At 38.5% G+C, this 24,773-nt stretch overlaps 1 protein-coding gene across 2 annotated transcripts in view; it reads right to left on the minus strand.

The window, feature by feature from the left end:
- The window catches only part of INTS7 (integrator complex subunit 7), a 103,019-nt gene that overhangs the window by 32,595 nt on the left and 45,651 nt on the right, over window positions 1-24,773 (minus strand). For both annotated transcript variants that reach the window (XM_027613388.1, XM_027613387.1), the window contains 6 exons: window positions 18,407-18,524; window positions 13,080-13,214; window positions 10,140-10,237; window positions 7,094-7,333; window positions 5,037-5,174; window positions 3,741-3,947 (listed from right to left, as the gene is read on the minus strand). In XM_027613388.1, coding sequence (XP_027469189.1) covers window positions 3,741-3,947; window positions 5,037-5,174; window positions 7,094-7,333; window positions 10,140-10,237; window positions 13,080-13,214; window positions 18,407-18,524 — 936 coding nt within the window. The remainder of the gene's footprint in view (window positions 1-3,740; window positions 3,948-5,036; window positions 5,175-7,093; window positions 7,334-10,139; window positions 10,238-13,079; window positions 13,215-18,406; window positions 18,525-24,773) is intronic.

Below are 24,773 nucleotides of genomic sequence, written 5' to 3' on the forward strand. Positions count from 1 at the left end.
AGCGTCCTGGGCATTTCAGGAGATTAAGCATCTTTAGCCACTGACCATTAAAGCCAGTAGTAGTCCCCCTGATCCTGTGACAAAAAGAGACATCCCCCCACACTTCCAAACTGGAACAAGGGACAGATATGTAGCTTTGATTGAGGTCTACTGCCCTGGAGAAGGGTTTTCATTCTCAGTATACTAGTTACAGTTTGAACTGAGTAATTCTTTGTTGAGGGGGGTGGTCCTGTGCATTGCTGGATGTTTAGCAGCATCTCTGGCCTGTACCCACTAAACACCATGACAAATCATGATCACGAAAAATGTCTCTAGACATTGCCAAATGTCCTCTGGAAGGGCAAAATCATCCCTGATTGAGGACTGCTGTCCTAGAAAAAGCTTTACATATGTGTATCAAAAGATATGTACAAGAATGTTCATAGCAGTACTGTTTTTAACAGCAAAAAACTGGGAAGGTTAAAATTTCCATCAACACTAAAATGGGCAAATAAATTGACATATATTCATATGATGGAAGAATATACAGCAGTAAAACTGACCTACAGCTTCATGCAAGATGAATGAATCTGAAGAACATAATTTAAATAATCAGAGCAAGTTGAAGAAAAATATGATTCCTTTTTATATAAAATTCAAAAACAATATAAAATAGTACCTTGTTTAGAGTTCAAAAATGCATGTTAAAATTATAAAGAAAGGCAAGGGAATGGTATACAGAAGATTCAGGATAGTGATTACCTTTGTGGGGTAGGAAATGGTATACAAACATGGAGGAATATGCATGAATTTTAGAGGCAATGGTAATGCCCCATTTCCTAAATATACTAGGTATATTTGGATATTTGTTGTATTTTTTAAATATACCCTCTATACTATATATGAAGATATTCTACATATTTACTATTTTAAAATAAATAAAATGGGGCACCTGGGTGGCTCAGTCAGTTAATCTCAGGGTCCTGAGACTGAGCTCTGTGACGGATGCTGCGCTCAGTGGGGTCTGCTTGCCCCTCTCCGTCTGCGCCTGCCCCCGCCCCCAGCTCAGGCATGCTTTCTTCTTTCTCTCAAATAAATAAAATCCTTAAATAAATAAATACATACTTACATACATACATACATACAATTAACAACCCACCACTGGAGGCAGAATGCTAAGATTGTTCCTCTGCTTCACACTCCGCGGTGTCCACATCTTCCAGATTACAACAGTAATCTGAGTGTGGAAGAGATCTGTAACTTATTTCTAACCAATGGAATACAGCAAAGGTGAGGAATGCTGGGGGATATAATTTAGATCCTTAATGAAGTGACTGTTTATCAGTCAAAAGGGAGATTCTTCTGGGTGGATCTCTCCTAATCAGTCTCCTAATCAGTCTTAAAAGACAGTCTTGAAGGTGAGAGATTTTCCTGCAGGCCTTGAAGCTTCCACAAATTCGAAGGCTGTGAGGAAATGAGTTCTGTCAACATGAGTTCAGAAGAGGACGCTGTGCCTCCTTGGGCCTCAGACCAGACTGGCCCTGGCTGACACTGTGACCGTGACTATGACAGCACGATCAGAGGAGCCAGCTGAGCCTTGCCTGGACCTCTGGCTCATGGGCACATGGGTATTGTCCGGGCTGCCCGAGTGGCTCGGTCAGTTAAGCAGCGGATTCCTGATCTCAGGGTTATGGGGTGGAGCCTCATGACAGGCTCCGTGCTCAGCACAGAGTCTGCTTGTCCGTCTCCCTCTGCTCCTCCAGCTGCTCCTGCACTCGCTCACTCGCATTCTCTCTTTTAAATAAAATCTTAAAAAGGGGGGGGGGGTTGTCTCAAGTCACTAAATTTGTGGTAATTTGTTACACAGCACAGAAAACTAAAATACTTTTTATAATTTTTATTCTTAAGTAGCAAGATAACTCAATCATTAATTAGTGTTGGGAAATTTAGATACTCAACGTTGCCATTCAGTCCCCGTAAGCACAGAATTTGAACTTCTGTTTAGTTTGGCTGAAGCAGGTAAAAAGCAGAATTCTCACAACTGTACAATCTCATGTTGGGTCATTCATGTGGCTGGAGTAGGTCAGTCCATGCTCATATCTTCTCAAAGACACAAAGCTACTGTCAAATCTACACTTGCCAAATGAATGATTAAAATAAATCTTTAAAAGACCCTTTATGGTATAGTACAATCAGAAATGTGGTAAGTTCCAAATGACTGTAAGAATCATACTGCCTTCCTCTCTACCCTACTCTCAAGTAGAGGATCATTTCCTGATTTTTTTTTCAATCCTCAAAGTAGTATCTGGCACTAGTAAGTGCTTATAGTCTGCTAAATAAAAGAATTCCATTTCCAACAGAGGTGATGTAAGGCCCAATAACCTGCCTTAGGTCATAATATGTTAACGGCAGAAAGAGATCAAGACAAGAGGTTTCTGTCTGTCAACTGAATACTTTCCTTCTATGTTAGAATCAGTCCTTAATTACTGCCAAGCCTCATTAAATACACATACCACACAAATCATTAAAAGACTATTAAATATTCAACAGGATTTTCACAATATTAATTTTACCTGCTTTGCTGCTCTGTGAGTTTGTTTCACAGTTCCAACCATTTACTGTACTGAATGATAAACAATTTTCTGCTCCACGTGAACTAGAAAATGAAATAATTCTACTGACTGCAACCAATAATTGTACCTTTTGATTTTCTGAGGCATTTATTAGTCTGATACAGGCAACAACACTCTTCTCAGAATAATCAAGAGGAAAGAATCACAGCAGTCAATGCTACCCTTTAAGATGGAGAGAAGCCATTCCTATATTCCTGTTTTAAAACAGCAATCAATCCTAGCCAAAAAAAATTATACTTCAAAAGATATGTACCCACAGTATTCTGAATATTGTCTCTTTTGTGACATCTGTTTATTCTTTATTCTACTTTAGAGCACTTCTTTGGGGATGGCCTACCATTAAAAATATTTTAGATTATGGGATAAATGTATATAAGCAGGTACCAAAAGTTTTATGGTTCCATCTAAATATATACAATTTTAAAAGCTGTGTGATAATACTTACAAAATGTTTAATGTTAACTATATAAACTCTTTAGCCTTAAGGGGAAAATAAATCTTTGCATTAATACAGAAAATGCTCATCTTGGGTACAGGTTCTTACTTCGGAATATAACCAATTTCAAGGAAACATAAGAAATGTTAACGGTCTACCCTTCTTGCAACCCCTTTATAAGCTCTCCTGGCAGAGAAAACAAGAATAGGAGCTGGCTGACTCTTAATTTAGAATAGGAGGGGTAAAAAGTGGGACACTAGCATCCTTGACAATTTCTTCTTTATCTACAAAGCAAGAAACTTTGGCTTCTTAGGGAGTAGCTGCCAGGCATGAAATGGGTTGTGGCAGGGTTTACATTTGATGGTTGGTTCTGACCCAATACCTCTTATGAACAGGAGTCTGGAAAGGGAATATCCTATCTCCTGCTTATCCTTTCTGCATGGATTCAGTAATCCACCTCGTATGTGGTACCTGGTACTTGATAAAAACAACATGATAAACTTCCATCAATTTATGAATATGAAAAAGTGGGGGAAGGGTTAAGGATTTACTACCATGTCCTATTATTTAATATTGTTAAATGTATTTATCACCAGATTTTTCAGGGTAGTTCAAACAGAATAACCCACAAAGAAAATTGAGACAATTCTCACACAAGTCATCATCACCAAAGGAGAGTCAAGAGGACTTACTGTTAAGGAAGCAATCCCTTTGTGGTAGAATTTTAAAGACTCAGCAATGCAAGAAAGTGCTGAACTATAGTTCTCCTCCTGCAACCCGGTGAGGCACTGTTCTGCATGTGAGAACTCCTTCAGACTATTTAGCCAGAAGTAGAAATGTTCTGAAGCAACCTGAGTCAGCAAACTCTGATAAAGCTCTCTGGCCATGTCATGGTTACCCTGAAAAAAGGGGGGAGGGTGGGCACATTATGAGGTTCTCACACTTGAATTAGCTGAAAGGCAGCTGAAAGACAAACTCAAAACCCTTGGATAAGTTTTTAACAACCATTCCTCACATTATATAATTCTCTAAGACTCGGTCTAAGTATTTCTTCAGAGAAAATATGCTGAGCTGCTTTTATGTAACAGAACACCTTTAGTTCTTTTCTAAAACAGTTCCAAAGAGAAAATAAATGGAATTAACTATAACTTAAGTCTAGAACTTTAGTTCAAATTAGAGAAAGTGTAAACACTGAGTGTATGTCATTCTGTATGAGCTATTTAGTGAGGCGGGTACGGGCTGGGGACTCCAGCAAGTTCCCTGAAGTGATTATCAGAAGCATTGCACCTGCCTCTGGAAATGACTGGGGGAGGGGAGCTGTTGGGGGGAATGTGAGTGCCACTGAAGGCCTGGGGGCCAGGGATGCTCAATATCCTGCAGCACCTGGATGCTTGGGGGTGTTAGGTATAACAAAGAATTGTCCTGCCAATAGAGCTCTCCCCTATTTGAGAAACGCGGTAAAATGAGAACATGCATTACAATACCTAGAATAATGCTTCTCAAACTTTGCTCTCTGGACTTGTATCCAAAGGATTTCTATACTACCCAAGCTCTATATTTCCTCTCAAACAAAATAAAAATTGGTAGGCTTTCCATATGACTGAGAAGGGAACAGCATACCAAAACTTGCCCCCCACTCCATGTAAGAATGACAAGGTTGGGGGGAGGGAGGGAAGAAAGATGTGGGGTACTGATAATGGAGGACAGAAGTGGTGGGTGGGAGGCGACTGTGGATATGAGAGTATAGGGAAAAATGAAGTGCCACTAATAACCTTCAGCCAGAAAGAGCTCATATTTTTTGAATTCCTGTAGAATTTACCCTGTAACAACATACATACCATTCTGAAATGAGAAAAGTTAAAAACTTTCAAGCCCATGATTAAAACGTACTTCCATATTTATTTTCAGTTTTGACTAGGAGTCAGAATCACACAATCTAAGCTTTGCTATTTTTGCCAACCTGGGTCCTAGAGAAGGATAATACATACCATTCTGGATGCCTGTCTGGCAATTCGGTACACAGTCCATCCATTGGAGACACTTTCAAGCTGCTGTTTAATTACTGCCTTTACTTCAGCAGAGAGTGCTTTCTGACTGGCCACAAAAATCACAGTGGCCAAACTCACCTAACATTGAGCGAGAAGTAAGAGAAATAAGGAAAACATGTAATTTTATCCAATGTCACAGATGACTTTACCCAAAAGGGACAAAAACTAGAGCCCATCAAATTTGTTTTCCTTTGACATTTATTAATTTTCCACTTTGAAGTCATTAAGCAATTTATTCCATTGCTCAGAGCATTGTTTACAATAGCAAATAATTAGAAACAATGCCCATAAATATGGGTAGGTAAATTATGATATAATCACACAATAAAATATTATATAGTAGAGAAATGGGTAAACTAGAGATACACTTATCTCTATAGATGATTCACACAAAATAGGCAAAGATGGACAACATGCAAATGATTTCATGGAACAAGATAACATTTATATAAAGTTAAAGATATGCAAAATAATACTGCTTATTAATTAGGATATATTCTAAGGTAGTAAATGTATGACATGCATGGGGATGATGAACATGAAATTCCGGACAGTGGTAACCTCTGGGAGAAGGAAGAAGATATTGTAAGGGAGGTACAATTCAACTAGACTGGGAATAATTTTCCCTAAGCTAGGTGATGGATGCAAATGTTTTCATATTATTCCTTATATTTTTTGAATACTATGTTTCATAATTTAAAACTGCCTCATAACAGTACTAACAAAAATGGGATAAAGAACATTAGTTGGAAATGCCGTTTCAATAAAAAATAAACTTCACTAAAATGCCATTTCAATAAAAATAAACAAAAAAATTTGCTTATTAGTATTCTGAGGCTGATACATACAAAGGTCCGTATATATTGTGAAAACTGTATGATGTTATTCCCATGACCACTGCCACTTGGTCACCAGGGTAATCTTTCCTGATAGGAATGAGACGGGGGCAATCTTTTACCCAACGCCCCCTGGAGGATAAAATATAAAATGGGCTTGAGTAAGAAATCTCATTTCCTTTTTCCACAACCCCTAACTTCGGATGACCACAATAAGGATTACATCTCATTTATGCTTATTTAGAATGAAGCCTACTCTCAGCCCTGGAGAACTTTCAACTAAACATTACTATATAGGTTCTGTGCCTTCTGTTTCTAATCACACACCTTTCTCAACCCCAGGACTATACTGAAATCTAAACTGGATTCTAAACAGGTAAAGAGGTCCTGAATTGGAAAAAAGCAACTTGGGTTAATTTATGGTCACTGTTAATCATTAGGTCTTTAACTTACACTTTTGAAAGTATATAACAGGGTTTAGTTCATTATTTGCTTTGTATAAGAAGGAAAAAATTTTATTTTCACTTTGTAATAAAATAAAAATATCAGACTGAAGGCTTTGCTACACTAAACTGATCTGACAGGGCTAAGGAAGAAGGCAGTTTTAGATCCGAACTAAACAGAGCTTTGTAAATCAAAAGTTGGAAATAGTCAAAAGCTCATCGTTCCACTTCTATTCTGACTTCAGCATACTCTTGATCTTACATAATTACTTTAATCTTTTTTTAAAAAAAAAGGTTTATTTTTTTTTTCTTAAGGAAGAAAATTTTATTTTACTAAGAACATGTCATTTTAGACAAAATCAACATTTTTTTCATGGTTGTTAATACTTCAATGAATACTCAATTTGAGCTCTATTCTTCATTAAGATTTGTTTATTTGAGAGAGAGAGTGAGCAGGGGGAGGGGCAGAGGGAGAAGCAGAGAATCTCAAGCAGACTGGGCAATGAGCATGGCACCTGACACAGGGCGTGATCTCATGACCCTGAATCATCACCTGAGCCAAAATCAAGAGTCAGATGCTTAACCGACTGCGCCACCCAGGTGCCCCAATTACTTTAACCTTTTTAAGTAAAGTCAAACAGTAACATTGATTTCCTAAAGTAATTCCCACTAGACCAGATCTATTCATCCCCAGTAGGTTCAAAAGGCAGCTCTTTACCAGAAGTTCTTGTTGTTTGTCTGTGGCTGATCGTCCAATCACCTTGTAGAGCTCCATGAGGTCCCCAAGCATGCCATCACCCAGCACCGGCAGCTGCATGGCAATGGCCGCCAGGCAATGGCACATCAGGATCCGCGCAGCATCCTGAGCACTGTGCAGCTGGGTCAACAAGGTCTCAACCACTGACTGGCTAAGGTGAGGCCTGCCCTTGGCCAACTTCACCATACAGTTTAGAGCAATCTGCATATTGAATAGAAAATGGACCAGTTATACTTTGAAGGTATTAACAGACGCTTTAAAGAAAGAACTCTGTATAGTTATTAAGAAAAATCAAGGAACAGGAAAAATCAAGGAAAAGGTCTTTTTGTAGGCATAACATTTTCCTTCATTAAGAAACACACAGCGTACTAAATCTTATGAAAATCTACAAATGTGCCATGTTTTAAAATGAAAATAAGTCAGGACTGTATATTAACCACTCATTTCAATCTAAGATTATTAAAAAAAAAAAGACTTGAAGAGAAAATCACAATGCTGAAGAGGCAAAATACACGCCAAATGGGATCTCACCATACTGCACTTTCACTGCTTTTCAAAAATTGCTTCCAAAGTATGGTTTGTAAACTTAGCTATGCCAGCATCACCCAGCATGCTAATAAAAATATAGATTCCCAGACCCTACCTATTCCAAACTTAATGGATTAACTTTTTTTTTTAGTATTTGGGTTACTGATAGTTTGAAGTTCAAAAAAGGTGTCCTAGGTGACTCTTAAGCACACAGAAGTGGGGAAGAAACTCCTAATTTTCTCTCTCACTTCTCACCTGAATTCCAAAAAACCAATTGGCTTTAGAACTTCTATTCAGGCCAGTTAATGGCATCAACTAATATCCCAGCCACTAGAACCAGAAAGCAGAAGTCCTCTCATTTCTAAATAGCCAACTGATTGCTACATCTCGTCATTTCCACTTTTGTCCAGTTTTCAATATCTACCTGCTTTCCATTCTCTCTACCGCAACATAAATCTCTCTCCCTAATTCCAGTCTCTTAAAAAGATGGGCCCATTAACCCATCCTTCACACTACAGCCATGTAGCTTTCAGTATGAGTTAGGAAGACACAATGATGTCTTCAGAATCTGACGATCCAGATTTGAAGATCAGCTTGCCCTTGATTAGCTAGGTATCTTTCAACAAGTTATTTTATCTTTCTGAATCTTAATTTCCTCATGAGTATTAAAGGGGGAAAATTTCACTCAATGGGTTTTTGTAAAGAAGGAAAGAAATGTATATACAAGTTGTCAACAAAGTTGGGCACATAATAGATCCATTTAAATAACAATAATTACAAAGAAGGTCACAGCATGTCCATTACTTTAAAATTTTAGTATCTCGGGTCACCTGGGTGGCTCAGTCATTAAGCATCTGCCTTCAGCTCAGGTCATGATCCCAGGGTCCTGGGATTGAGCCCCGCATTGGGCTCCCTGCTCGGCAGAAGCCTGCTTCTCCCTCTCCCACTCCCCCTGCTTGTGCTCCCTCTCTCGCTGTGTCTTTCTCTGTCAAATAAATAAAATCTTAAAAAAAAAAATTTAATATCTCACTACCTATAGAAACAAGAAAAAGTTCCTTGGCATGATATTTGATTATACTCCATGACAGAGCTGCAAACAATTTTTCCAATCTTATATATTATATCATCTAGCCATAGTGGGTTATTCACCATTCTTCCAACATAACAAGTACATTTCTGTTTTCATGCCTTTAGTAGCAGCGGTCCCTTGGGTTCAAATGATCTTTCCTCAATGTTGAAATTCTACGCCATCTTTCAAGGCTTAACTCACATGACATCTCCTTGTGCAAGTCTTTGCTAACATCCTTAGTTGAAAGGCATCACTCCCAACTCTGTCCTCTCATTAGAATTGCACTTCTGTTTGTACTACACCAAGGAACTTAGTGCATTCTGCTTGCTATTCTAGTCCCTTAGATAAATGTCAGTATCCTCTAGCTGGGGAACTCCTCTAACACAGGGACCTTTGTGATCATCTATATATGTCCCACTGTGTTGAGTCCAGTGTTTTATTGACACCTACAATTGGTGGGAAAAGGATCTGGTTTGTTTCTTTCTCTCTTTCTCTTTTTTAAACTTTTAAATAAATTTATTGTGGTTCCAAAGGGATTCCGGGGATGAATCACTTGCCAAACACATGTTGCCTACTTCCCTTTCCACCTCTTACCAGCTTTTATTTAATGGTATTAATATCTTTACTGTTCATCACTATGACATCAAACCTTTCCTTAACATGCTAAACTAAGTTATGACTTCCTTCAAATCACACCTTAGACAAGCTATCGTTCTTATAATCTCCAATGTCTACCTAGTAGCTTTTTACTTCTATTAATCCCACTTCTCTTAATTTTGTACCATCACAAATTATATTTCATATTTCACTCCAGTAAGAGTAGTCTCATTTCACATTTTGAAAGTCTTAAATATCTCTAGTATCTTAAATATAGTAAAAATATAATAAGAAATCTTAAATATCTCTTACCAGTGTCACCTCAGATTATAAACTTCCTAAAGTGCAGGAGCTCTGCCTATTTCCCTTTGCTTTATATCATCTAGGACCTTCATATGTATTTACTACAACTTAATAAACACTGTCAACTGATGGCAAAATAAGCCAAAGCTCAGATTTTTACTTTGTCTATCCTTTGGAATAACAATGGTCAACGTGATAGTTTTGAAAGTGAAGATCAAGGGCAAATGTTTGTTTGAACCAGAGTTGACAAACCACTGCCCTTTGGCCAACTCCAGCCAGGCTTTATAAATAAAGCTTTACTACCACACCACCACGCTGCCTATCCGTTCCCTTTCACACACGGCCGATGGCTGCTTCATCCCACCACTGCAGAACTGAGTAGTTGTGACAAAGAGTAGATAGCCTACAAAACTTAAAATATTTTACTATCTGGTCCTTTATAGAGAGATTGCCAATCCCTAGTTTAGGCAATAAAAACAGGCATTATATTAAGATAAGTGATATTTTCACCTTTAAAGTGGCTTGAGCACCTGGACTATCATCTTGACTACAAAGTACCAGAAGGGATTCCAGGCCAAAGACAGCATCCTGTTCCAGTGCCAAAAGGTCTAGAGGAAAAACACTAAGTTTTACAGTGGTCAAGTAGAGAAGATTAAATACACACATACACACACACACACACACATGCACGCGCGCACTTAGAAGAAAAAACCGTTAAGAAGTCGAAGATATAAGAAACACTGTTATGTGTAAAGCTAACCTTCCTGAAAAAGTACACGTGCCATTACTTCTGAAATGTAAAGCCTATCTTCGGACTTCTATTTTTCCATTATACTGACAATTCTAAAAATATATACATTACAACAAACTAAAAGGCTTCTGCACAGCAAAGGAAACCATCAACAAAATGAAAATAGGAGAAAATATTTGCAAATCATGTTTCTGGTAAGGGGATAATACCCAAAATATATAAAGAACTCATATGACTTAATAGCAAAAAACAAACCATCCAATTAAAAACTGAGCAGAGGACCTGAAGAGAAATTTTTCTGAGTAAGATATCCAGATGGCTAACAGGTACATGAAAAGATGCTCACATCACCAATCATCTGGGAAATGCAAATCAAAAACAACCATGAGATATCATCTCATACCTGTTAGAATGGCTATTATCAAAAAGACAAGAAGTAACAAGCTGGCAAGGATGTGGAGAAAAGGGAACCCTGTGCATTGTTGGTGGGGATGCAAATTGATGCAGCTGCTATGGAAGACAGTGTGGAGGTTCCTCAGAAACCTAAAAATAGAACTACCATATGATCCAGCAATTCCACTTCTGGGTATTTACCCAAAGAAAATGAAAATACTAACTCAAAAAGACATATGCACCCCCATGTTCATCACAGCATTATTTACAATAGCCAAGATATGGAAACAACCTGAGTCCACTAGTGGGTGGATGGATAAAGAATGGTACTGATACACAATGGATTATTATTCAGCCATAAAAAGAAGGAAAACCTGACATTTGAGACAACATGGATCGATCTTGAAGGCATTATGTTGATCTTGAAGGCATTATGTTGATCTTGAAGTCAGATAGAAAAGGACAAATACCATATGATTTCACACTTACATGTGAAATCTAAAACAAACAAGCAAAGAAAAACTGAGCTCACAGGTACAGAGAACAGATTGGTGATTGCCAGAGGCAGATGGTGGACAAAATGGGAGAAGGGGGTTGAAAGGTGCAAACTTCTAGTTATAAAATGAGTATAGTATGGCGAGTATAGTTAATAATACTGTATATTTCATATTTGAAAGTTAAGAGAGTAGATCTTAAAAATTTTCATCACAAGAAAAAAAATTTATAACTATGTATGGTGACTGATGTTAACTAGACTGTGGTGACCATTTCACAATATACACAAATATCAAATCATTATGTTGTACACCTGAAACTAATATTTAAAAAAAAGGTATGTATACCCATGTTAAATCAAGAGCTAAAGCCACAAAAGTATAAATAAAGCGTAACTGAAAACAATCTCACCAGCTCAGCTGAGGAAAATACTAGGAACAGCAAACCATGTATTACCTTCCTAACCAGACATGAATCATTCCTAACTAGATATAAATTTTTAATCTTCCTAACTAGGCACAAATTATGCTTGTCCATTTTCACCTACAATGTAACTTTCTAATGAAAATTGAAACCCTTTTAGGAAGTAATGAAAACCCCACATAACCTTATTAATATTTTAAGTCAGACCACAAAGAACAAACCCCTTAAGGTGTCTCATGTAATAGCAGTACTATAGCATCTTTCTACTACCTTAGGGCTCGAATTTCTCTAGCAGTTCTAGAAAATTCTGAATATATTAATTAACCATATTAAGGTTAATATATATGAACTTTGAGAACACAGTTTTCTGTTACATGGTAGAAAATACTCATTACTATACCAAAAATAAAACAGGTTTAATTATTCAAATAAGAATCAGCATTTAAAGAACAATTTTAAAGAAATGTCACCTGAGTTAGTGTAGGGCTTGACAGTGTTAAGTCTAGTGAAGGTCAGGGTGCTAGAAAAAAACAGGTACTAGGAATGAGCAGTGCTGACGTCTAGTGTGGGTAAGATCCCCGCTTACGATCCTTAATGAAGATCAAAATAAACACCGAAACAGAAGAAACATTCAAAGTACAATCTGTTTTTGAACACCAGCTTTAACTTATTCAAGCATTTAGGTCAAAAATATCAGGAATACAAGAAAATATAAGCATTGTTTTCTATTCACATCCTATAAAACAAAAAAACAAAATACACTGCTGTTTTTGAACGCCAGCTTGAACTTATTCAGGTCTTTAGGTCAAAAATATTAGAAATAAAATAAAATATAAACATTTTCTATTCACATCATAAATTATGCAAATGAGCTTAATGCTTTAAATACCTAGAGACAAATTCTAGGCAAATTTAATTCATATTACTCTCTTAATTCATTTGCTCCTAGGTGAAACTATTTGTTACTTAAGCCCCTTGATAACTTAAGGTATTTTTTCCTCAATTTTCCAGGTTTTTGCACATGTGAACAAATTGTCATACCACAGCACAGGCAGTCAAAAGTGATCCCTATCCACAGCACCATGCATGCAAAGTGAAGCACTGGGAGGAAATGGGCAATGCTCTATGAAACCTTTCAATTTCATAATCCCAATCCCAAGGTCCTCATATATATATATTTTTATTTTTCATAGGATTAAGTAGTTTTGAGAAAACCTGCTCTAAGTAGACTTTAGGAGGCAACCAGTAGATAAAAGCATATATGCTAAAAAGAAGAGATTAAAAACACACACACACACACACACACACACACACACACACACACACAGAATTCCACCCAAACTTCAACCTAAAAGTTGATACATAGTATCAGTGTTGATCAAACTCACCTTTTTCTTGACAAGAGACCGTTATATTAGTTAGGACTCGTACTCCATGAGCTGCAATGCCCCTGTTATTATGGTAACAGCACTCTTGGGCTAATCTGACCAAGTCAGAGGATCTGGGAGAAGAACCCACATTTCCTAAACAAGAAGAGAAAAGTAGCACAGACTTAATCCACTTATAAAGTTCAAAAGCAGTTCAACATATAGGTTCATTGTTCCATCTACTTGTACTCCATCATCAACATAAACCATCATTCCTGTTTCTCCTGTCAAGGAACTTAGAATAGGTATGTCCTAGTAGTTTATAATGACTGGGATCTAAAATAATACAGAACTTTCCCACAAAAATATTAACAAAAATGGACTAAGGAACACAGCAAAGCCAAAACAACTAAAGACTGTATCTTGGGAGTGCAAATGGATTCTCATTAAAACGGATGTCAATTTTAGGCCTCTTATCAGATAAACCTTACCTTCATGAGAGGAAAGAAAAAGAGAAACAAAAATTTTAAGTTTGCTTTTCCCACCTCAATGGATGGCAGATAGTTATACTGCAAAAGGTTTACACAGAATTCATGGTTTTATTTATTTTTACTTTTTTAAAAGATTTTATTATTTGAGAGAGAGAGCGAGAGCGAGAGCGAAAGAGAGAGCATGAACAGGTAAGGGGCAGAGGGAGAAGCAGGGTCTCCACTGAGCAGGGAGCCTGATGCAGGGCTTGATCCCAGGATTCCGGGATCATGACCTGAGTTGAAGGCAGATGCTTAACTGCCTAAGCCACTCAGGCGCCCCCAGAATTCATGATTTTAGAACTGGAAAGGATTCTGAAATCACATGATTCAATGCCCTATTTTTACAAAAGAAACTGAAGCCCAGAGGCAGGGGTAGGGCATAACTAAGATTTTAAATGAGGGACTTGATCTCAGGATCCTGGGATCATGACCTGAGCAGAAGGCAGCCGCTTAACCGACTGAGCCCCCCAGATGTCCCTGCAGCAACTTTTAAAATTCACACTTGAAATTCTGTAATGTAAGGTTTATGTTGTGAATATATTTATTTATAGTAGAGAAACTCTCAGGTATAAGTGAATGAACTTTAAGAAGAATCAGGAGATTAAAGCTTTTCAGCTTTTTAGCAGAGTCTCTTGTTCCTGCCTTCCTTTTTCCATTCTTGCTTATTTTTCCATGATTTCCATCAACTTCAACCTTGCTTCTCACACCAAAGGTGATCATATTTTTTGATCATATTCCTAATTACAACAGGCATAAACCAAGACCCCATCCCAGGCAGTGGGGGACATGTGTTTTCCAGTTTAACATAAAAGTACTAGTTCAGGTAAACCCTCAGTGTTTTTAAAATTTAAGGCAAAATAGGGGCGCCTGGGTGGCTGAGTCGTTAAGCGTCTGCCTTCTGCTCAGGTCATGATCCCAGGGTCCTGGGATCGAGCCCCGCATCGGGCTCCCTGCTCAGCCAGGAGCCTGCCTCTCCCTCTCCGCTCCTCCTGCTTGTTCCCTCTCTAGCTGTCTCTCTCTCTGTGTCAAGTAAATAAATAAAAAATCTTAAAAAAAAAAAAGGCAAAATATTAGAAAAGTTTTTTCAAGACTATGGAACTTGCATTTCCTCCATTCTTTGTCTTGCCCGTATGATTTGGACAATACAGACTCATTAATAGATTTACAAACATGTTTTGCAACTTGCATTTTTCCTTTTTTCTATGAAGACTCATCATAGAAAACTTGGAAAAAAATCAGAAAAATTCAAAATTTAAAAATTCACACATAATCACAGTAAGTAGGTAATAGCCAATATTCTGCCTTTAAAATATATTTTGCAGCATTTTTCTTTTTTTTTAAAGATTTTATTTATTTGACAGAGAGACACAGCGAGAGCAGGAACACAAGCAGGGGGAGTGGGAGAGGGAGAAGCAGGCTTCCCGCTGAGCAGGGAGCCCGATGCGGGGCTCGATCCCAGGACCCTGGGATCATGACCTGAGCCGAAGGCAGACGCTTAACAACTGAGCCACCCAGGCGCCCAGCATTTTTCTATGTTTACAGTTTTAAGGACAAAACTATTTTTAATTTAATTTTTTATTTATTAAAAAATTATTTACTCAGATAAATTCACCTGGTTCAAAAGGTTCAACAAATAGTAGAAAAAGCTAGAAAGTCAGTGAATGAAGAGTCTTCCTCATGCACCCAATATTATCAGTTCCTTATGTATCATTCCAGAGGCTATACATTTGCAGGCACATACATTTCTCGATTTTTTTCCTTTTTCCAGTTTTACATCCTTCTTTATTGCCCTTTAAACATATCATGTAGATTATTCCATGCCATATATTCTCTTTAATAAATTATATTGACTTCTATTGCAGTTGTGTATCATAATTTCTTTAATGAGATCGTTATTGATGGATTTTTTTTATACTACATCCCTGCTGATGGACAATGTTTTGCTATTACATACTCTGATGCTATGAATAATCTTATACATCGTCATTTCTCAAATGTGTCAATATATTAGTAGGTTCAATTCCCAGAAGTGGAATTTCTGGGTCATTTGTAATTTTGATGAATATTTCCAAATCACCTATGCAGACATTTAATAATTCACAACCCCACCAGCAATGAATGAGTGGCTGTTCACCCATATCATTGTCAACACAGCATGTTATCAAACTTCTGAATCTTTGCCAATCTGATGGATTGGTAAAGTATTTCAGTATTGTTTTATTTGGCATTTTCTTAGGTATGTGTGATACTGAACATCTTATATGCTTACGAGCCATTTGTTAGTGATCATTTAGACACTAAATTTAAGTTTGTTTTACAAACGATCCTGCTTATATTGAAAAAATCTAATCAATGAAAACATACTTAAACATTTACTATTGCCTATGGAAATAACCTAATTTTGGAAAATCCTTGACTTTTATTTCTTGTGAACATTACCTAGTCTGGTTATTTAAGCCTTTTGCTTAATTCCATATACAAACTGCAATTTAATAAAATTTAAAATTCAATAAAAGGGCAAAGCTTGAGAATTGCTTGAATATTATAACTTGACAGAGGCTTACAAATGACTTTGGAATTATAAAATAAAGAAAAACAAAGTCATTCTGCTTCTAGGCCCGTTTAGTATAAAAATGAACACTGGATCAGAACTTTTGGGTTCAGGCCTAGACTAAGGCATGTCATCAAGTATGTGATTTTGGACATATTGTTGAAACTTTGTAAGCCTCAATTTTAATACTTATAAACTCCTTTCTATGCGCCTTGCTTGAAAGGCTACTTGTACAGAAGCAATGAGACCTTCTATGGGAAGACACTTATAAATTATAAGATACAATTAATACTCTTGCAGCTCTTTTAAAGTAGGATGTCAGTCAAAGATATTAACTATAAGCTGAGAAACTGAGACTGGCTGATTTATGCAGGAAAAGAATTTCTCAAAAGTACAATGGGTATATGATAGATTATTGATAAAAAGGGCTGTGATAATATATCCCGTCCCTTGTTGGCATGCCCCTTTGTGATGCAATTTTCTAATTCCTTGCCTCAAGAGGTGTTTATTTCCCCACTTATCTCGGCTTGGCTGTGTCGCTTGCTCTGGCTATTCAGACATTAAAAAATACGCAAGGAAAAGACTAAGAAGTGCTCATGTGCTGGTGGCTTCCTTCTTTGGTTCCCGCTAGAACCCTGAGATCATAATGTAAACAAGGCTAAGCTAGCCTGCTGAGGCACATGGAGGAGAACCAAGCTGCTCTGCTGAAAGCCTTTCAACCTCCAGTTGGGTGAATGAGGCCTCTTTAGACCATCCAGAATGGTCAAGGTTCGAGATGACTGCAATCTTAAGAGTAAAAGCCCACGTGAGACTGGGAGAAGCACCCAGCTGAAGTCAGTCAAAATTGCTGATATGCAGAATCAGAGCAAATACGATGGTGATGGTTTTAAGCCACTAAGTTTTTTTTTTTTTTTTTAAGTATTTTATTTATTTATTTGTCAGAGAGAGAGAGCACAAGCAGGGGGAGTGGCAGGCAGAGGGAGAAGTAGGCTCCCTGCTGAGCAAGGAGCCCGAGGCAGGACTTGATCCCAGGACCCTGGGACCACGACCTGAGCTGAAGGCAGATGCTTAACCGACTGAGCCACCTACAGGTAGGTCCCTTACGCCACTAAGTTTTGAGGTGACTTACTGCAAAGCAGTAGAAAACTGACATAGAAATACCTCACAGAATTACTGGAAAGCCTAGAAAACTAAGTTAGAAAATGCACAGGAAAAAGGCCAGGCTAGCGACCAAGCAAGATCACAGCCCAAACCGTGCACAGAATTAGTTCAGTGAAGAATTAGTTAAGCTCGATGTCACGGCTTACACTGCTGCCAGAGGTACCATGACAGAGCAAATGCCCACTGTTACGGGAGACCCCACAAACGGTGTGGCCGCGGTCACTGCTGTAGCGCTAGACCGGATTCTCCCACTTCCCTACTTCTTATCGTGACTGGCTCCCAATTCAGCCCATGGTATGACATGAGCCCTGAGTCCAGGCCACATGTGTGCACCCTAGCTGGCAAGGAGGCCTGGCAAACAGGGTCCCAGGTATTTTTATCTTCCTATCAAGCCTTATATATATGGTAGGGAATTCCCTTTACCCAGTTAAGTTCAAAGGCTGTGAAACCATAAAAAGGACAAAGGGTCATTGTAATTCTTAGCTACCTCAATTCAAATTAATGGACTAAAACAGGAAGCAATACAGATCCACCACAAAACCTGCATTAAACAAAACAAAACACTTTAGCCATGTCTGTTAGGTAAGCAAGCTCCTCGCTGGGCATTAATTAAGGCATTTTTGAAGTTAAACCATCTGCAATAGGCAACTAGGAAAGTGTTATTGAACTGGGGTAAAGTTTTCTTTTAATCATTTTCCAGAGGGATAATATATACCTAAAAGAAGGCATATGACATTTGCTTTTAAAATTCACCACCATCTGGCCTTTGAAATGTACTTAAATCCAAAGGGCACTTTAACTCAGAGACATAACAAAAGCAAACTAGCTATGTTAAGTATCCTCAAAAATATTCTTTCACATACATATAATTCAAAACAGGGCAAATCTAGACAAAACAATACCCTTGAATTATGATCAAGGATGCAAAATATTATGACCACAGGCATTAGTAGAAGAAATCATTCTCAGATAAGTCACTGGCATACAACAGAGTACAAGACTGAAACTGTTCTGGATTCTAAGGCTTTACAGAAGAAACAACCTGAACCATCAACATGAGAAAAGGGACTAGCACATTCTCCATATGTCCTCTCCCTTCTCCTTACCTGAAGCTATGCTGAAGTAATGTTTGATGGCAATGGTCCCTGACAGTGTGGAAAGGACAGACAGCATCCCGAGTTTCAGGCTGTCATAAGGAGTCTGGAGGGCACATTCACAGAGTGCCTGGAATACAGAAGAAAAGGGAACACAGAAGGTGAAATACCTTAAAACTGTCCACTTGTTTTAAATGTTCTAGCTTTTAGAAAAATTCTATCTACAATAAAAAACTTCAAACTGCCAGAGCCATGAGGAATATCAGGAGACACATGGGCGAAATCTAATGCAGTTTCCTAGATGGGACTCTGGAACCGAAAAAGGACCCTAAGCAAAAACTAAAGCAACCAGAACAAAGAATGAACTTTGGTTAATAATAATGATGTACCAACACTGGTTTATTAATTTTAACAAATGTGCTGCACTAATGGCAAACAATGACAGGGGAAACTGGGTGTGGGGTGTGTGGCAACCCTCTGTACCATCTTTTCCATTTTTCTGTAAATCTACACCTGTTCTGAAGAATAAAGTCCATTTAAAAAAAAAAAAAGGTCATCATGACTGATTTTTTATTAAGCTCACTGGAAATTAAGTATTATTCAGTCCACAAAAGCAGAACCTCCACTGTACTTTACTTCATGGAGAGATACGAATATTAGTTCATATATCTATATTTTTAAAAAATAACGGAGCATGACAGTCTATCTTGTATGCAAGTGAATGCACTGTCTGTCCTCCTCCATTTTGGATCATCCACTCTACTCCGGACTACCGTGGTCTGAAGAATTACCAGAAACAAGATGCTCGTGTTTCTTTAAGTAACGTCAACTATGGGTAAGTGCTCGTACTACAGTGACTCTTGCCTTATCCTGCACCTCTACTCTTAGGACATGTCATATAAGTGGTCAAATAACGCCCTGCTAAATTAAACTAATTCCCATTCTCCCACAAAGACAAAAGTTCAGAAAATAGCAAAACTTAAAGACTAGGGAAAAAATCAAAAATAAAATTTCAAAAGAGTTAAACAATAGATTTATTATGTCCCAGATAAAAATGTCAACACAATCTTGGGAGTGGAAAGATTTACATAATCTGTTTCTAAAGATCATATGGAAAAATCAAAATCAAAATATATCCAGAAAAATTCTGATGAAGTATGAGGGACAAAACAAACCCCACCAAATATAAAATGTATAATAAACCTGTAGAAGTCAAAGAAGTTTTTCCTACTCATGGACAGAGAAATCAATGAGAGCAAACTTGTTCCAGAAATGGATTCAAATACACAGAATTTAATATACACTAATGGCATTTCAAATGAGAGGGACTTTTCGATAAACAGCTCAAGGACAACTGGCCAGCCATCTGGGTAAAATAAATCTAGACCTTTGTTTCTTTTTAATGGCAAATAAAAACCAAAACTGTAAGAAATACTAAGGGCTAACATAGGAAAAGAAAAAGTAAAAAGATATTTGACAAATCTGGGAAAAATGTTCATATCATGTAAGGTCAATAAAGGCCCAATCACCTTCGTATATAAAACGTTCTTACTAGCAGATAGGCAAACACCACAATAGAAAAATGAGTTCACAGATAAAATTTATACAAATGCCTTTTAAAAAGAAGATGCTAAATCTCACTCCTAATTTGAAACATTTAAAATAAGAGATTTTTTTCACCAGACTGTACAGGAGTAAAGTTTAATAAGACATAGTTCTGAAAGCTGTGTGGGGCAACAGTCGCTGTCACACTACCGACAGAAAGGTAAAATAGAAACCTCATTAGTGGGTAACTGGCATTACATATAAAAACTTTAATTGTATGTATCATTGGACCCAAGAAATCCTCTTTTAGAAATGTATCATCATTGTGAGCAATGATGATTTTCTTTTTTTAACAAACTAGTCAATGTAGCAGTGTAAACAGTAAGAGTAAAAGTACTGGAAACAACTCTTAATGTTCATCGGTGGAACTGGAAATATAAAGGCAGTACCACACAACTGCTGAAAGAATGTAGCAGATCTAAGTACTAATACCACATGTTCCCCAAGATGTACTGTGAAGAGATAAAAGGTTCAGAACGTGCATAAACTATTTTCATTTTCATACAGAAAATAGAAAGGACATACACATGCTTTTTTATGGACGACAAAATTCAGAAGGATACATAAGAAACTAGTTAACACTGACCACCTCTGCAGGGGAGAGCTGAGAGAAGAGATGACTTACAAGACAGACGTGTTTTCGCTCACTATTCACCTTAAACTCTGAATTTTTTATCATGTGCATGTGTACTTTTTCAACTGAAAGAAAACCCTAGCTAATAACAAAAACAGCAGCAGGAACAAATAATCATGGCAGGAATGGAAATGGACTTGAAAGACAAAGTAGGTTTCTGGTAATGAAAGGGAAGACAGTGATGGAGATGAAGCAAACAAGCAGTGTGGCAGTTAGGCCAGATTATGGAATATTTATTTGTGGCCTAACAGGAGATATGTCCAAAACGGATGAAGGCCAAGACAGAGAAACACTGAACAGGGAATATTAGGCCAGATTAAAGTTGGCCTTGAAGTTAGAGTAATTTAAGTTTAATGGTTAAAGGAAAAAGGAAACCACTGGAGAGAATTATGTTATTGAAAGCATTAAGGAAGATTATTATGGCAATGATAAACAGGTTAGGGCCACAGAGCCAACCTATAGCCTAGGGCATTAATCCAGGCAGGTGGTGATGGACTATGGCCTTAACTACAGCTTGAGGGCTCAAATGGAGAGTAGAGAGTGAATATGAGAGGCGTTTTGAAACTGATGATGTAAAAGGGAATCAACAAGAAGGATTCAATAATTAATACAAAATTTCAAACCTCATGACTAGAGAATGTTGATTCCATTTATGAAGACTGAGAATTTATGGAGATAAGCTAATCCCAGAGAAAGGACAGAAATAGGAAGAGATATGAAATCCAAGAAGAAATATCTACCAGGCATTTGGAATCTGACATGTAACAGATTTTTAGCTGGAAGACTTGCATGAGAATTCTGGCTCTACCACTTACCATCTCTGTGATCTGAGCCAATTACTGAAATCTCTGAGTCTCAACTTCTTTGTCTCTAAAATGGGGGTAAAGATTTATACAGAATTTTTTTTTTAAGATTTATTTATTTATTTGAGAGAGAGAGAATGTATGTGAGTAGGGGGAGGGGCAGAGGGAAGAGAACCTTAAGCAGACTCCCTGCTGAGTGCAAAACCTGACCTGGTTCAAGCACATGACCCAGGAGATCATGACCTCAGCCGAAATCACAAGCTGTACGCTTAACTGACTAAGCCACCCAGGCGCCCTGCAGAATTGTTGCTTTAATATAAAACACCTCTGGAAAAACATATAAGAAATTAGACACGGGCTGCCACTGGGCAAAGGAGTGAGTGGATGGCAGGAGAGTAAGTGGGAAATACTTTATGATATATATCCTTTTGCAGCTTTTGAATTCTGCACATGAACATACTGGCATAAAAAATTTTAAAATAAAATATAAGTGGGGGTGATGACATTTATTGTCTGCAATAATAAAAAGCTCCTGAGAGTCAAAGAGCTTTGCAAGCCCTACAAGCTACTACGCTGAAGAGCAGTTCAGGGGAGGAGCAAGATGGTGGAGGAGTAGGAGACCTGGATTTCCTCTGGTCTCAGGAATTCAGCTGGATAGGGATCAAACCATTCTGAACACCTACAAACTCAAAAGGAGATCGAAGAAAAGAATAGCAACAACTCTCTGAACAGAAAAGCGACCACTTACTGGAAGATAGGACGCGCGGAGAAGTGAATCCGAGGCGATATTCGGGAGGACAGACAGCGAGGGAGGGGGCCACCGTAGGCCGCTACCAGCAAGTGATAGATCAGCGGAGCACAAAATCGGAACTTTCAGAAGTTGGCTCCACTGAGGGATGTTGCTCCAGTGGCTAAGTGAGGGGTGAGGAGGGGTGAACCCTCGCGGGACAGTGTGGTCTCAGGACCTTCAGGGTCACAGAGAGACCGGGGGTGCCTGAGTGCAGCAGAGCTCCCAGGTATGGAGCGGGGAAGCCGGCTGCAGAGACGAGCAGAGGCACGGGCTCTCAGCTTGGGGTTGCCATAAACCGTGATCCGCGGCACAGTTGGGCCACTGCTCCTCCAGCAGGGACCCAACAAGCGGCAGATCCGTGGAGACTCCCCTTCCTCCCACGGGAGGAGTGGCGCAGGAGCGCACCGCAGGGATCTGGAAGGTTTGGAACTCCACACGGAGTCAGGTGCCAGAGACAGAAACAAACGCTCGGTCACAGGCTGGGTGAGCAAGGAGTGCGGCCGGAGACCAGGAAGAGGGGAGTGACTGACTGCTTTTCTCTGGGGGCGCACTGAGGAGCAGGGCCCGAGTTCTCAGCTCCTCCAGGGCAGAGACAGGGAGGCCGCCATTTTCACTCTTGTCCTCCAAAGCTGTATGGAAAGCTGCAGGGAACAAAAGCTCTGGAGAGCGAACCCAAGCCGATTACTTAGCAGGACCCAGCAAGGGCAGGGCAATTCTGACTCGGGCAAAGACATTTGGAAACCATGGCAAAAGGACCCTCCCCCAGAAGATCAGCAAGAACAGCCAGCCAAGACCAAGTTTACCGATCAATGAGAATGGCAGAACTCCAGCGCTAGGGGAATACTGCACATAGAATTCATGGCTTTTTCCCCATGATTCTTTAGTCTTTCAACGTTAATTTTTTAAATTTTATTTTTTATTTTTCTCTGTTTTTTAGTTGAATTTTTCTTCTTCCCTTTTTCAACCAACGTCTTATCAATTCCTTTTTAAAAATCTTTTTTGATTTTCATGTTTACACTCATATTTTATCCCTTCATTGTATTTAGCCTTATTTTTTGTATATGTATATATATAAGTTGTTCATTCTTTAAAGTTCTGGGAGGCAATTTCTTCTAACAGACCAAAATACATCCAAAATCTAGAGTTTGGCTCTGTTCTATTCACCAGCCTGATCATATTATTATTATTTTTATTTCCCTTTCTTTTCCCCCAGTTTCGGGTTTCTTCTGATTTGTTTGGTGTTTTTCTGGGGTCGTTGTCACCCAGTTAGCATTTTGTTCTCTCATTCATCTATTCTCCTCTGGACAAAATGACAAGATGGAAAAAATCACCTCAACAAAAAGAACAAGAGGCAGTACCAACTGCCCGGGACCTAATCAATACAGACATTAGTAAGATGTCAGAACTAGAGTTCAGAATGATGATTATAAAGGTACTAGCTGGGCTTGAAAAAAGCACGGAAGTTATTGGAGAAACCCTTTCTAAAATCTAACCACGTCGAAATCAAAAAGGCTATTAATGAGGTGCAATCAAAAATGGAGGCTCTAACTGCTAGGATAAATGAGGCAGAAGAGAGAATAGGAGATATAGAAGACCAAATGATGGAAAATAAAGAAGCTGAGAAAAAGAGATAAACAATACTGGATCACAAGGGCAGAATTCGAGAAATAAGTGATACCATAAAGTGAAACAACATTAGAATAAGTGGGATCCCAGAGGAAGGAGAGAGAGGGGCAGAAGGTATACTGGAGCAAATTAGAGCAGACAACTAACCTAATTTGGGGAAGGAAACAGGCATCAAAATCCAGGAGGCACAGAGAAGCCCCTCAAAATCAATAAAAATAGGTCAATACCCCAACATCTACCAGTAAAAGTGACAAGTCACAGAGACAAAGGGAAAATCCTGAAAGCAGCTCGGGACAAGAGGTCCGTAACCTACAACGGTAGAAACATTAGATTGGCAACGGACCTGTCCACAGAGACCTCTCAGGCCAGAAAGGACTGGCATGATATATTTAGAGCGGTAAACGAGAGAGATACCATATCCAGCTAGGCTGTCACTGAAAATAGAAGGAGAGAGAAAAAGCTTCCAGGACAAACAAAAACTAAAAGAATTTGCAAACACCAAACCAGCCCTACAAGAAATATTGAAAGGGGTCCTCTAAGCAAAGAAAGAGCCTAAAAGTAACACAGACCAGAAAGGAACACAGACAATATACAATAACAGTCGCCTTATAGGCAATCCCATGGCACTAAATTCATATCTTTCGATAGTTACCCTGAATGTAAATGGACTAAATGCCCCAATCAAAAGACACAGGGCATCAGACTGGATAAAAAGAACAAGACCCATCGATACGCTGTCTGCAAGAGACTCATTTCAGACGCAAAGACACCTCCAGATTTAAATGAGGGGGTGGAAAACCATTTACCATGCTAATGGACATCAAAAGAAAGCTGGGGTGGCAATCCTTGTATCAGACAAATTAGATTTTAAACCAAAGACTATAATAAGAGATGAGGAAGGGCACTCCATCATACTTAAAG

Source organism: Zalophus californianus, chromosome 10, assembly GCF_009762305.2.
Source record: "Zalophus californianus isolate mZalCal1 chromosome 10, mZalCal1.pri.v2, whole genome shotgun sequence".
Lineage (NCBI taxonomy): Eukaryota > Metazoa > Chordata > Mammalia > Carnivora > Otariidae > Zalophus > Zalophus californianus.